This window comes from Mesoplodon bidens (assembly GCF_964165515.1).
Source record: "Mesoplodon bidens genome assembly, chromosome: 7".
NCBI classification, from domain to species: domain Eukaryota; kingdom Metazoa; phylum Chordata; class Mammalia; order Artiodactyla; family Ziphiidae; genus Mesoplodon; species Mesoplodon bidens.
The window spans coordinates 31,647,540-31,663,062 of NC_138164.1; the positions used below are offsets into that span (position 1 = coordinate 31,647,540).

A 15,523-nucleotide genomic window follows, 5' to 3' on the forward strand; every position below is an offset into this window, starting at 1 on the left:
AGCCCAACTGTGAGAGCCTCAAATGCCATGCATGGCCAGGGCCATCACAGGAGAGGCACAACCAAGCAAGCACTGCAGGGAGCTGCTGGAAGCTCTCTGAGAATGGACTGAGATGGACAAGCCTGGATGTGAAAAGAGAACAGTTAGGAGGTCACTGCAAGACTGTGGACATGGAGAGAAGGTGTGGGTTCAAAGTTAATCGACAAGATAAATGGACAGACTTGGTCCCAGGCTACAGAGAGACACCAGAGTTGAAGATTTACCTGAGTTTTGTGGTCTGAGAGTAGATGTTATCATTTAGAGGGACAGGAGCTCTCAGAAAAAAAGGTCAGTGCCACAAAGGGCTTTAAGATCAGTTCAGCCTGACCCAGAGGAGAAGTCAGGTATCTTAGAACAAAAGATACCAACATCAGACAGGTGCATAAAACACTGCATTTTGTCCACCCATCCAGCCCTGAAATTATTAAAGGAACTATGCTTTTATTTTAATTTTTTTTTAAATCTTTATTGGAGTATAATTGCTTTACAATGGTGTGTTAGTTTCTGCTTTATAACAAAGTGAATCAGTTATACATATACATATGTCCCCATATTTCTTCCCTCTTGCATCTCCCTCCCTCCCACCCTCCCTATCTCACCCCTCTAGGTGGTCACAAAGCACTGAGCTGATCTCCCCGTGCTATGCGGCTGCTTCCCACTAGCTACCTATTTTACATTTGGTAGTGTATATATGTCCATGCCACTCTCTCACTTTGTCCCAGCTTACCCTTCCCCCTCCCCGTATCCTCAAGTCCATTCTCTAGTAGGTCTGTGACTATTCCTGTCTTGCCCCTAGGCTCTCCATGAACTTTTTTTTTCTTTTTTTTTAAGATTTCATAAACATGTGTTATCATACGGTATTTGTTTTTCTCTTTCTGACTTACTTCACTCTGTATGACAGACTCTAGGTCCATCCACCTCACTACAAATAACTCAATTTTGTTTATTTTTATGGCTGAGTAATATTCCATTGTATATATGTGCGATATCTTCTTTATCCATTCATCTGTTGATGGACACTTAGGTTGCTTCCATGCCCTGACTATTGTAAATAGAGCTGCAATGCACATTTTGGTACATGACTCTTTTTGAATTATGGTTTTCTCAGGGTATATGCCCAGTAGTGGGATTGCTGGGTCATATGGTAGGAACTATGCTTTTCGTTTGATCCAAATGTCCAACAGCTGTGGAGTGGGTAAGCAAACCACGGCACCATCCAACGGATAAACTACCAAGTAGCAACTGAGCAGGGCATGTTTGAAGGTTATGTACACAAGAATTTTGCTAGGTAATCCAAAGCTTTTTTGTTTAGAACAAGATATTGTATACTCACAAAGCTTTCAGCAACTATGTTAACAATGTGGGGGGGGGAACCTCAAGAAATAAAGTATTATTGAGTTAAAATGAATAAAAACTCTTCAGGCAAGAGCATGGCACCTCCTCTACCAGATGTTTGAACAGGCCTCACTATCCACAAATTCTTCCACTCAGCAAAATGTGAGCTCCCCTCCAGGTACCCTCACAGTGAGGCTCTCAAATATGGAATAATTATTCAGTATTCAAACATTTCCTTAGAGTCCTGAGTCAAATCCATATACTGTATATATGACAAAAGAATCGGTCTTTTTCAAGAAATTTTGGTAAAACCTATTTATGATATTCTAATTAGAGAATAGATAGGCAGGTAATCAGATTTACCATTTTAACATCTGAAAGCAGCAGACTGGTCAAAGGTAGATAATTACGAGAGAGAGAAGGTCCTGGAACCGGACCTCCTGAGCCAGCAGCCCTCTACCACCTATGTAGTAATAAATGTTTGCCAAGATAACTGGATCAAACTGTTATTTGCTTGCATATTGCTAAGGAACAAATGAGCATCACCTAGGCATGTAAAATATAAAATATGTTGGCATTTTAGTGATTATTTTGCATCATGTCCAAAAAATTTTCACAGTCAATCCAACATCTACAGCTTCTGCATCTCAAACCCTTTAACTATAATGTCTTCTAACCAAAACAACTACATTGATCTATTGTCTACGGATAGGGAGACTTGGAGCAGTGCTACTGCATGTGGTCTTTGAGTCCCATATGTGAGAAAAAGTACAGGAAGTGAGAATAAGCATTTCAAAACTTGCAGAGCAATTTGAGGTTACAGCAAAATCCAAGCAGGTGATTTTGTGTTTTACGAGGACACTGGTCCATGATGCACTAGAAATAAAAAACAACTGTTCCTTTAGCACAAACAGTAAGAGTGCTTTAGGGCATTCTGGTTTGAAATAGAGAGTTAATTTAGTCACACTCGTTCCACTTTATGACAAGAAAGGACCCTAGTTATACAAGTTTGAAGGGCTTTTTATTAATTTTTGTGAGAAAAACTTTCTTAGTGTGAGGCAATTATAGTAGTGTTCTATTGGGTCTGATGCTTATTTCCTAACTTCAGGAAGCAAAGAGTGCCAGTTTGACATTACATAATTGCCAATTTTACTCCTGAAAACTGTCAGAGCACAGAATTAAATGAAATAATGCTGCTGAAGGGGAAAACTGTTACCAAAGTCACCAAGATGATTCATCTGATAAAGGCTTGGATTTTTAATTCTCCATGAAACTTTAAATTGAGATTAGATATCATAATTAAATTCTAAACCTGAACTCATGTTACTATATCATCATGAAAAGTGTAAGTTCCAAGTTCAATAACATACCAACTTAGAGAATCTGTGGAAGAACTTCCACACCTAGGTGGCAGTGGTTGGCAGAGCAGACTAAGCAGGATAAAGCTGTCAGGAATTTCAGTCTTCCTACTTGATGGAAAAGAAACTAACCAACTCACATCTCACAGAAACAGAATGTTAATCATAAGAGACATTAACTTCTGTCTTTGCAACTCACGTTTCTCCTGGACATAAAGGTAGCCTTCCATCGTCCACTGGCTGGGTGGTCTGTAATCTTGACTGGCAGATTTCATCCTTTGCATCAACCGCTCTACCTCTTGTCGCGTACTTTCAAAATTATTCCTTGTCTTAAGTAAACAGAAACAACGATTTCCTTCATTGTTTTCTACCAGTTTTGAGGAAACTCCAGCCTAAAGTTTCAAAACTGCAAATGGTGCAAAGGATAACCTCGATTCTTTCAGGACTGTTCACCATATTCACAACCCTCTCCGTTGAATCCTATGCTCTAATTTTGAATTACTTTAGTGAAATTTTGCTGAATGACCTTCTGCATGTTTCTCTTTGAATCTCCGTGTGTGTGTGTGTGTGTGTGTGTGTGTGTGTGTGTGTGTGTTTCGTCCAATTTCCCACTTAACATTACCCAGGGGACAACTTACAGTTTTACAAATACACAATACTAATTAAATAGAGTTCTATATGCCATAATACCTAAGGTAAAAAGGAAGATACACAGGGACTTAATTTCTTTTGGGGATTAAAATAAATCCACATACTTTTCATATATGTGGCACTTAACCAAGAAAGAAGTTCATCACTTTTATTCCAAACACTTTTTTGAAGACATATCACTTAGCTTGTTTTTCAGAAATCCTAATATAGTTATCAAGAAGTCAGTGCATAAATTAACTCATAAAAATGAATAGGTTTCCAAGTTCTAACTTCTTCTATTGTAAGAAATAGCTTATTTACATCATAGCAAGTTTACTTAAGGGAAGACATAGAAAGCATAAGGCTTTTCTCTATGAAAATCAATTTTGTATTCAGGCCACATTATCTCAACAATATTCATTTGGAAACATAAAAATCATCACCACCCAGCTCTAAGATTTTGTTATGGCCCCTACTAAAAGACCTGAATCTCAAAGTAAGTTAAGAAAGTTTTCTTAATTGCCACTTTTGCCACTTTTCCCTTTTAAACATAAGGATCAGAATTTTTTCTAATACTTTACCTGTCTCCTGTTCTCAAATCCCAGGAATCTTACTGTAATTGCATTTAATATGGAAATAAATAATGAAATACTTTGGATTTTATAATTTTCCCTTTTAATATTTACTGAAAAAGTCCAAATGCATTCCATATTGAAAAACAATGGAATGAATTGAACGTGAAATCGATTCTGCTAGAAAATCTAGGTTAAATAAAAAGCTAAACTCGAAACACAGGTGGAATAAATCCAATCACATATTTCTCATGGGACACTCCAATTCCTTATTTCTATTTGCTGAACATCTTCATAATGGCAAGAATCAGGTAAGGAGTGAAAGGCAGGCTTTTTATAGAAAATTAAGTGAAACCTTCACAAATTATTTTAGCTATAGAGTACTAGACAGGGTTTCAGAAATAACTTTTCATTTATACAAAATCCTCAACAATTAAGATTTTGTTGTCATATTTGATAATGCAGAAATGGATTGGCTAACTTTTTTTAAAAGTGTAACTGGTGTTCAGCGTACGTAAGTCAGAATTTGTCTAACTATGCAATCAGATATTAAAAGGATTGGAGAACTTTACAAAATAAACCCTGACAGAAATAGATAGGATGTTTGTAAATAATTCTCCCTGTAGCTTTAAAGCAGCTATTATGAATGCTTCAAAACCACATTTAAGTTTATTTTTACAAAACATTAAATATCAGCTATATAATAGTACAACTTCAGGGAGGAAAGGGACAGAGTGTGAAAGTCCGCCTGTTCATTTCACAAATATAGAAATTCTGCCCTCTCAGGAAATACAACTTGCCTAGGGTCACCCAGTAAAATAATGAAAACACTAGATAAAGGCAAAAGCTTCCAATATTTCTGCACCTCAGATATTTTTATTTTTATGAAATTTTCCAGTACATATTTTTGTAACTCTAAAGAGTTAATAAGATTTACTCTTTCCTGGCATACTTTCAACCAGCAATTATAGAAAAAAAAATTAATAAACTTATTAAGTGGTTTTTCTAAACGAGTGAGGTTTTTTGTACTTAGATAAGTTTTTAAAAGATTCCAAGGTTCAATTTGGTCATAACTCAGTTGCCCTGGGATCATCTTATTCACTAAGGAGAGGCAGTGAGAACAGGTATAGTCTTACGTTCTGCAAGTTGAACTGCAGCTGTTGTTTATATGGTGCAAATTCCTGGGCGAGTTCATATCCCTCGTGGTAAAAAGTAAATAAACCCTGAAGGAATGACAAAAGCTGCAAAAATAAAGAGATACAAAAGAAACCATGAAAACATGTTGTTTTAAAAATGATGATCAAATATAATAAATTAGAGAAATTATATTTCATTCTAATCTCGCAAGCTAACAAATTTTGAATCTCCTTAGCTAAGTAGGCACTAGAATTATGGATGTGAAACAGAAGACATGGAAGTTAAATTTTCTTTTTGGTAGATGTGATTTAATATTTAAGTCTTGTCATGGACAGGTGTCAAGTCAAGTTAAGTACTCTAATCTTCCAATGCACTGACGAAATATCCAGGAGAGAACATTAATGGGGATAAAGACCAAAGGAACATAGAAGAGATTCTAACCAAAATAGGGAGGTCAAATATATGCAGATGTGAGGAAGACTAAACCAGTAAATTAGAGATAAAAGTACCCAATGAAAGGAATAAGGATGGCCAGATGAAATTAAGAAAAATATCACAAGGTGGCAGTACTGGTTTGGGTATTAAACAGACAACACTTAAGCAAGCAGCAGGAAGAACTCAAAACAGAGGGAAGAGTTGAGCAAAAACATGGAGCTAGATACAGATCTTTCACGTAAGAGCTAGAGTAAAATCTCCTTTAGAAAAGCACAATTTCTATGATCCTAGCCTTCTAATCCCAAATTCATGTGCGCTTATTTATGATGTTCTTATTTGTAAAGCAAGAGCAGCTCTCCATAGAGTTACAGGACACAGCTGTTTATATGAAATGTTATAACTGAAAAATAATTTACTTAAATTCTTTCATTTAATTCACTGGGATTTTATTCCACAGACATGTCCACCAATTCAATCTCATCCACAACTTCTTCCTACAATAAAGTTAGAAAATACTTTTGAGAAGTGGCTAATGTTTTTCTAATTCAAATAGCATAATATGTCTGTAAACTATTATTTTAAATTAAGGAAGAAACACAATTTGAAACCATTTTCATATGTGAATAACGTCCCGTCATTTCCTCTGTCTGGGGAAGAAGGAGGATTCAGCTAAGCATCAACTGGTATGGATGTGTGTTATGATTTCCAACAGTTAAATACTGATTCTACAATGACCTAATGCTCTTCTTCCTATAACAAGTCAACTTCTTACAAAATTATGTTCGTTTTGGAAAGCATATACTTTCAAATTGGTTTTAAGTTGTTATATATATATATATATATATATATATATATATATATATATATATATATATATATATATATATATATATATATATATATATATATAATTTTTTTTTTTTTTTTTTGCGGTATGTGGGCCTCTCACTGTTGTGGCCTCTCCCGTTGTGGAGCACAGGCTCCGGACGTGCAGGCTCAGCGGCCATGGCTCACGGGCCCAGCCGCTCCGCGGCATGTGGGATCCTCCCGGACCGGGGCACGAACCTGCGTCCCCTGCATCGGCAGGCAGACTCTCAACCGCTGCGCCACCAGGGAAGCCCTTAAGTTGTTATATTTTAAAGAATTTCCTTCACTTGTTCAACAGTTCCTGATAATATGTCAAAATGTATTGTTTGCAAATTTTAGAACTATTTTACACTGTCAATTTTACATCAATAATTATTATCAAAACTAAAGTTCAATAGCTTATCCTTTACTAAAAGGATGCTATATTTGTTATATTACCCAATAATTTAAGATATATAGTTTGCACATACTGTGGCCCAATTAAAAAGAACTGTATCTTAAAATAGGATTAAAATTACCTTTAATTAACAGGCTTGGATATGTAGATTTAGAGATTTTCAGAGACAAAATAAGAAAATACTTTTGAAGTATTTAGGCCTTCTAAATATCTGAATAATAGTTTATGAAGTTGTTGGAAGGAGTATTGTTTAATTTTTTAATGTCTATAATTAGCCCACAATTAAACTGTCTTATTAGGAACTGGATGCCATAAAAGAAAGATACTATTCTAATATCATGCTAAGTACAAAGAATCTAACTTATAAAGAAGATACTTTAATAATGTCTGCAATAAATATTCCTATGAAACACCCAATTCCCTGAGATCCATCTCCTATTGGCAACTTCTGGTAAAATTCAGATTCACTTAGTAGCAAACAAATATGTTTTAATCTCACAATGCATGCTGAGCACCCACTAGGAACAGTACAATTCTTTGGGAGGTACAGAAAAGTTATATACAAAGAACCACCTATCTTTTACTTTTGTTCCACATCTACTTTGGAAGTAGCATCTGGGAAAGTTTAATAAAGACAGCATGTATGAAGTAACTGCCTCTAGATGGTAGCAAAGTTAAATGTTTCTTAGGTTTGAATATATACTCATTCATTTCATCCTCAGTAAATTCCATGATGTTAAATTAAGGAAACTTAATAGGACAGCCTGACAATCTTTAAGAATTGCATCTCCCACGTGTCATTTTCTCTGTTCAATGTGCCTGAGTCGGTGGAGTGGTGGGAAAAAGACTACTGTCTCAGCTTACCTTAAAATAAACCTAACTTTTAAATAACAATAATCACTACAAACTACTAGATAGACAGATTAGGTTTTAATATTAAGAAAGGCACTTTTATCATCAGGACAAACTCATATAGCATTTCATTATTCCCAAGGGCTTTAGAATCAAATGACTCCTCCACTCCAAAAACCTGACCAAATGTAAAAACTGATACTGCCTTTATAGATAATCATTTAGCAAAACCCATTACAAGTCAGTAAGGGAACAACTATTCATAATTTCCCAGCCCATTAATCACCAGGTTTCAAGCCTTAAGGGCTCACAGTTACCAGTGATACTGTGAATAGCAAAGTGAAAAAAGGTGTCAGGGTTTAGCATGGGAGTGAGGGGCAGACCTCCGAAGCAATTTGGAGTAATTCCAGTAATTCCAGATGACTGCTGTCCAAACTGAGCAGCACTGGGATAATCAACACAGTGTGATATTGGAACAAGGACAGACATATAAATCAGTGGAGGAGAACTGAGAGTCTAGAAGTAAACCCATACATCTACGGTCAACTTATTTTCCACAAGGGTGCCAAGACCATACAGTGGATAAAGAATAGTCTTTTCAACAAAGAATTCTTGGACCACTGGATAGCCACATGCAAAAGAATAGAGTTGGACACCTATGTCACACCACAGACAAAAACGAATTAAAACTGGGTGAACCGAACGGTATGTGTATTATTATACAACCCAATAAGGCTGTTTTTTTAAAAAAAAAAACAAAACAAACACTTATACACAGAGCACTAAAAGAGATCAAAATCTTATACAGATGTTTACATTTGGCCACTGAAATCTCTAAGAAGATTGGAAAAGTAGGGCTAAGGCAAGGCATCAATTTTCGTCCTGTACAGGTGTCCGGCCTGCAAGTTACTGCTGTAGTCTTTGCTATTCTTTCCTTGGAGGAAACAGAAACATGTTAGAGGACAGCTTCAGAATGACTACAGAGTGCTTTAAGTCTAATGCATGGGCGCTCAGAGGAGTTTATTGAATGGAAATGAAAAAGTATCAAAATCTAACCCAATAAATGAGAAAACTGAAGAAAAAAAAGAGTCAAGGATGGAAAGTGGTCAGTCAACTGTGGCTTAGGGAGACAACTTTTAAAAGAGGGTGATGAAAGAAGGATGGGGGAACAAATGAATGAATGAATAGATATGTACATAGGTTCAATTAATTTAAAAAGCCAAAATTTTTTGAAGTCATGGCTATATACTGCCTCAGCAGTAAAGTCTCACTGGAGTTCCTGAAGGTAAGAATTTCTAAGATCTCAAGGGGATGGAATTCAGATGAAGTAGCAGTAGGGAGAGGTAAAATTCTGTGGTAAAGGAACAAAAACAAGGAAGAACAGTCAGCTTATCTTTTCAACTAAATGGGAATGAAGAAGGTAATGTGGCCATTGATGTGATTAAGCCCAGCAGAAGCTACGTTTAGAACAGGCTTTTACATGATGGATTTTTTTTTTTTTTGGTTAGTTTCTTTTTTAATTTTTTTTTAATTTTTAATTTTTAAATTTATTTAAAAAATTTTATTGGAGTATAGTTCATTTACAATGTTGTGCTAGTTTCAGGTATAGAGCAAAGTGAATCAGTTTTACACATACATATATCCACTTTTTTAGATTCTTTCCCATATATGAAGTACAAGGGATGAGTTAGCCAAACACATAGAATGCTTTTTTCTTACTTTTCCAAAATTCTATTCACTATCTAACTGCTATTATAAATTTCAGATGTTCAATGACAGTATCTAGAACTAAATCCAAAAACCAACACAGTTTTTATTTAAAAATATACGAGCTGAGGAGAGCTTTATTGTTTCATTTTTATAGAATGATTGCACTTAGGTTTTTCAGCAGGATACAAATGTAACCTTTAGTCCTACAGTGTTTTTCTTTTTTTAAATGACATTATCTTATAGACTCACTTTAATTTACCCTAAATTAAATTTTCTACATTAAGGCTAATCAATCATATTGAAAAAGAACACAAAAGGTTTGACTTTCAAGACCTGAAAGTCTATATACTATCTGATAGTCTTTTTTAACTTAGCAAGTAGCTGGTGTTCAGTCTCAAAATTATTCAAACTTTTTTAGAGAACCCACAAAGCATTTTATAGTATACTTCATGATATAATAAGTTAAAAAACTAAAGCATGTTAACTAAATTACCTGAAATTTTCTTCAGAAAATGATTTAAAATTAAATTCAGCAGAATAAGGGAAGAGGATCAAAAGTGTGCTTTAGTTTATATTTAATAGTTTATTTTCATTTATCATATGAATTTTAAACATAATTCAAAAAGACTAAAATGAAGTCTAAAAAATACTCTAAAATGAAAATGTTATTACGGAATTTAAAATTAAAAATTAAAAAAAACATGTAAAGCTTTATCTGGCTTTGAAGCCACACTAATAAATGATTCATCAATACTGTTTTCATACCTAGTAATAACAGTCCATGTGAGAGCTCACACTAGCTGATACCTTGCTGATGTTAATAACGGATCAGGCAATTACTCTATGCATTACCTGCGTCGGTTGAGACTCATCACAGTCCTGGGAACTACATACAAATTTTATCCCTGATTGACAGATAAAAACCTGAGGCACACAGAATTTGAAAAGTGTGCCAAATTTACAGTTATTAAGACTGAAGCCAAATTCCATCTTATTGTCACTCAGCCGTTATACTTTTCTGTCTCTACATGGAAGGTGGCCAGTCACCTGTGGCCTGGGAAGACAACTTAAAACAGGATGATGAAAGAAGGATGGAAGAACAGGTGAATGAATGGACAGGTATGTGCCCTGGCTCAAGTACCTTTACCAAAGTAAAGGTCAATCTCTTACTTACTTTTTCTAATTTTAAGGAATCAAAATAGCTTTATAATCCAATTTTCTCGGGTCATCCATTTTATTTGGTCAGAGCAAGTACTAAGAAGAACTAATTTTTGTAATCAAGTAGCCATTAAGGCAGTATAGGTGGTACAAAACTGTAACTTCAGACTTGCATTCTCGATTCCTGGTTCTCCCCCTCTTTAGGTTTGTGACCTCAGGCAACTAATAATCTTTCTGTGACTTAACTTCCTCATCTGGAAGGATAACAACTACCAGTAATAAAGCCGTGGTGGGGTTCATGTGGGAGAACACAGAAAACATGGGACACATAGTAGTGGCTCACAAACATTAGTCCCAACTAAGTACGCTCAAAGGCTATAATCAAAACATACACCAACTGCAGCTGAATGAACCATAAAGAAGTTGTCATAAAAAGATTCTTTTGGTTTTCTGAACCAAAAACTTTCATGTCCCAAAACAGACTTCTGAGACACTGGGGTTAAACTCTCTTAGGTAGGTTGTTCATGTTCAGCTACTTCTCAAGCTTTTTCAATCCCTCAAAATTCTCAGAAGCTCTGGGCAACTCTGAGAAGTAGGAGGATCTTACGGTCAAGAGTCAGGAGATGATGTTTCTCTCTTGCTGATCTCTTTTCCCCCATTACAGACCTGAACTCAAATATCTTTTTGGCAAATCTGAGAGGTTACAGCTAGGACTGCTGGACAGAAATATAATGTGAACCACAAATGCAAACCAATGTGAAATTTTTAACTTTCTGGTAGTCACAAGAAATTTAAACCAAGTGAAATTTAATATTTTGATACAATGCATTCAAAAGATTATCATTTCAACATGTAATCAATATAGAAGAGGTTTTAATGATATTTCAAATGCTTTTTTAAAAATTTTTTGTACTAAAGCCTTTTCAATCTAGTATCTATTTCACACTTGGAGCACATCTTAATCTACACTAGTCTCATTTCAAGGGTTTGATAGACATACACAAGTAGTTGCTACCATACTGGGTAGTACGTGTCTAAAATCATGAGTTAGCTACCATCACTTTCTAAATAAAATATCATAGATAAACAGAGGGGAAAAAAGGCCATTAAAATCATATAGCTAATGGAGAACTGAGTTTAAAAAGCTGGCTTTCTGTACACTTCAAAAATAATTTATAAAAAATATATAAATGCCCCCTCTTTTTTCCTGTATTAGACCTAGATTCTCCTTAGAATAATGACACTGTAGGAACATCTATTCCTAATATTATCTGAATATTCTGTAGAAGTTTTATCGTAAGTACAAATTGACCCTTAAACAATTTGGGAATTAAGGACGCCTACACACACACACACACACACACACATAACCTTTGCAACTCTGTATATAATTTTACAGTCCTGCCTTGGTACGTTCTGCATCTTCAGACTCAACCAACCAGCATATTGTGTAGTACTGCGGTATTTACTGAAAAACATCCAAATATAAGTGGGATCCACAAAGTTAAACTCATGTTGTTCAAAGATCAACTGTTGTAGGATCTTGACATTAATTGAAACAATGTAAAATTATCTCAAATGATCATCACAAAGTAAGAATATTATTTAATGGGAATCACCAGGACTATTTATATTTTCTACTTGATATCATACAATCTGTATGAGATTAGTTGCATCCCTAAAGTATTTTGCTTTACTCTGATGCATAAATCTCAGCTAAACTAGCATAGACTGCTTCATTTCTGCAGTATAAAATTTTATGCAACAGGAATTGGATTTCTGCAGAAAAAACCCTGCAAAGATATTAAAGTATCCTCATGTTCTTTTATGTTTATAGCTCCTCCAGGCTTTGTTTTTGAAATTTTGAAAGCTTTTTTTCCTGCAAATTGATTTGTAAATGCATAACCTAAAGAGCAACATGCCCATGTTCTATTGCTCTTGTTTCTATTCTTCTCAACATTGGGGTGGAAATTAAGTAAAACCCCGTGGATGAGACTTTGCGGCTGGAAATGAGAAGGAGACTAAACTGACAGTACTATTTCGTTTGGCCAGACATTCTAATAGGAAAAATCCAGCAGCCAGGAAAATATTTTGGAAGAAGGACAAATTTAACATTGACCTTGATTGTGGTGTCAACAGAAAGGCATGCATTACAGAAGACTTATCAGACCATCCCAGTTCGGGATGCAGTAGAGGGAGAGAAGAAAACACATTTCAATTGAAGGACAATTTCCATTTCTCTTCCTATATTATCACAGGAATTCATAAATTCTTATCATTACTTCTGTGACCTATGAGCAAACAATTTTACAACCTTTTCTTTATATACCTGATGTCATCTTACAGAATGGTCTAGTTCACTGTTCCCAGACAAGATGGGCTATAAAAGAGGCTCAGATGGGGAAATAGGCTACCTGCATACCTCTCCAGAGAGAGAGAGGTACTACAGATGTAAAAGGATTATTACAGGTGCAAGGAAGAACCGAAGAGAAGATGAGCACAGTATCTGAAGGGAATGGGAACAGGTAATGAAGGAGTATGAAGGAAAACCATCAGAATTAATGGGGGCATTCTAACAAAGAGCTAAAATTCAGAAATTCCAAGAGGCAGGCCATAAGGAGGAAGTTTGCCAGCAAGGAGAGAGGTTTCAAAAACCATGACAGACTTCAGAGACAGAACTTATTACTCCATGAGAAGAGGAGTAGGAATTGTAAGCATTAGTCATCTTCGTTGACTAGGGCTTATTAGGCTGACCAGTTGTCCATGAACCCCAGATGAGTTTCGGAGAGCCCCCCCCCCCCCAAAATTTAATCAGATCCTCAAAGCATCTGCTAAATAAGAGGTTATCAATTCACCCTAAGGACTTAGCTCTTTGGCAAACAGAACTTGGAGTCAGGGCTGTCATCCCAAATAGAGGGTTAAAGTTAAATCCCTGAGCCTGTGGTGTGGCCTCTGGTTCCTTAAATCCTTCTAGCTGAAGGGCTCGCCTTAGAAACTTGCCAAGTGTCCAGTAGAAAGTCAGGTGGCTACAGCTGAGGGAGAGGAGTGAAGCAGAGGTGCTGGGAGCCAGGCAGGGGCTGATGACTCTTCCCAGACTCTGCTCTGTCTATTTCTCAGCATCTTTAGGGAATCACTGATGGGTTTTCATCAGGAAATAAAATTTTCAAATATATTTTGAAATGGATCTTCCCTTTTCCATGCCACCTCCACTAAAATAGGAATAGGGTATTTTATTTCCCATTATAAATAGATTTTTTATAAACTGACCTAGGAAGAAAAGTATGGCTTAAATTATATATTTGATTTCTTACATATTTTATGATTGCTACTCCATCATCACATGGGAACTGAGCACTATCTTGGCTATAGAACTTACACGTATTCATCATAGATGATACCTCATGAAGATGCCTACTCAGGCAATATTGTAGCATATTAGGGTATTACTTGGGAAAAAATGCTAAGAAAATGAAGCAAGCTTATAAAGACCAGTCACCTGTTCTTTTTCTATAATGCAGTTTACATTAGGGAATCCATTATTTTTTTAAACTGACTTAGGAAAATAAATGACTTCAGTGGAAAGTCAGGCAGGTCCCAGCCTTGCAAGGAAGCAGGGTGGAACAAAGGAAGAAATACAGCCTTACCTCTTCTCCCTTCAACTAAAGGTTTGGTAAATGGGTCACTTTGGTGGTGAGGTATATTCCCTTAGGTATATGTAATATACACGTCTTAATTTTTAATTTTAGGTTTTTTAAATCAATAGGCTATTCTTAGAGCAGTTTTAGGTTTATAGAAAAATTGAGCAGAAATTATAGAATTCATAATATGTATAAAATAGATAACTAATAAGACCCTGCTCTATAAAAAATAAATAAATAAAATAAAATTTAAAAATTCAAAAAAAAAAGAAATTATGGAGTTCACATACACACCCTTGGCGCCTACCCAAACAGAGTTCCCATTATTAACATCTTGCGTCAGTGTGGTACATTGGTTACAAGTGATAACCCAATATTGACATATTATTATTAAAGTTCATAGTTTACATTACAGTTCACTCTTGGTATTGTACATGTTATGAGTTTTGACAAATGTATAATGAATAACATGTATCCACCATTACAGTGTCCTATAGATTAGTTTCATTGCCCTAAAGTGCTCTGTGCTAAACCTACTCACCCTCCTCCACTCCTCTCTCTCCTTTTATTTTTAAAAAACATAATTTTCAACAGAAAAAATGCAAATTTTGTTTCAGAGATGAACTGTACCTACTATTTTATAAGGAAAATATATCTTACCGGTTCGACAAATTCAAACTTCTTTTTTTCTTGAACCTCTTGAATTTTAAAGACATATTCTAGTGATGCCTCATAGAAGTTTTGATGCTCTCGGTCAATCTGTGTATCTGCCTAAAAAGCACAAAAAAGGCAAATCATGATGCAGGGAGCGATTACTGAAGGTTCTCTGTTAGAGAGGAACTCAAATCCTGTTTTACTCTAAAATAATTTTTAAAATATTAAGTCCTTCAAAAAGTTTGAATATAGCAATTATTATGTCTTGGGAATACAGAGGCTAGGAAAACATAGTCATTGCCCTCAAGAGCTTATAGTGTTTCGAATGGGAAGAAAAATGCACATACACACACACACAGAGAGCAAGCACATAACATTCATTAAAAAATTATTATAAAAGGGGCATGTAAAAATATATGAAAATCTATGGGAATCACAAGAAAGAGACAAATTCTGGGAGAAAATGATGGTGTTCTGAGTTGAATCTTAAGATAAATAACTGGCCGTGAAGAGTCAAAGATAAAAATGAGGTCACTCCCATGAAAAAGTAAAAAGGCATGAAAGAGTCTGACAGAGTTTGCTTTCAGAGTAAGTAAGTGGAAGGAAGGAGGGAGAAGCAAGGCTGGAATCACACTATAAAAGATCATGAAAACTGCATAATGTTTGGATTTAATTGAGGAAGAATCATCTGAGATTATTTTTGTGTATGGTGTTAGGGAGTGTTCTAATTTCATTCTTTTA

The 15,523-nt window shown here is 35.4% G+C and overlaps 1 protein-coding gene across 3 annotated transcripts in view; it reads right to left on the reverse strand.

Annotated features, from left to right (window-relative positions):
- The window catches only part of ARHGAP42 (Rho GTPase activating protein 42), a gene marked incomplete at its 3' end in the record, with an annotated part of 300,025 nt that overhangs the window by 57,208 nt on the left and 227,294 nt on the right, over positions 1-15,523 (reverse strand). For all 3 annotated transcript variants that reach the window (XM_081238752.1, XM_081238751.1, XM_081238753.1), the window contains 3 exons: positions 14,789-14,899; positions 5,071-5,175; positions 2,932-3,061 (listed from right to left, as the gene is read on the reverse strand). In XM_081238752.1, the coding sequence (XP_081094878.1) occupies positions 2,932-3,061; positions 5,071-5,175; positions 14,789-14,899 (346 nt within the window). The remainder of the gene's footprint in view (positions 1-2,931; positions 3,062-5,070; positions 5,176-14,788; positions 14,900-15,523) is intronic.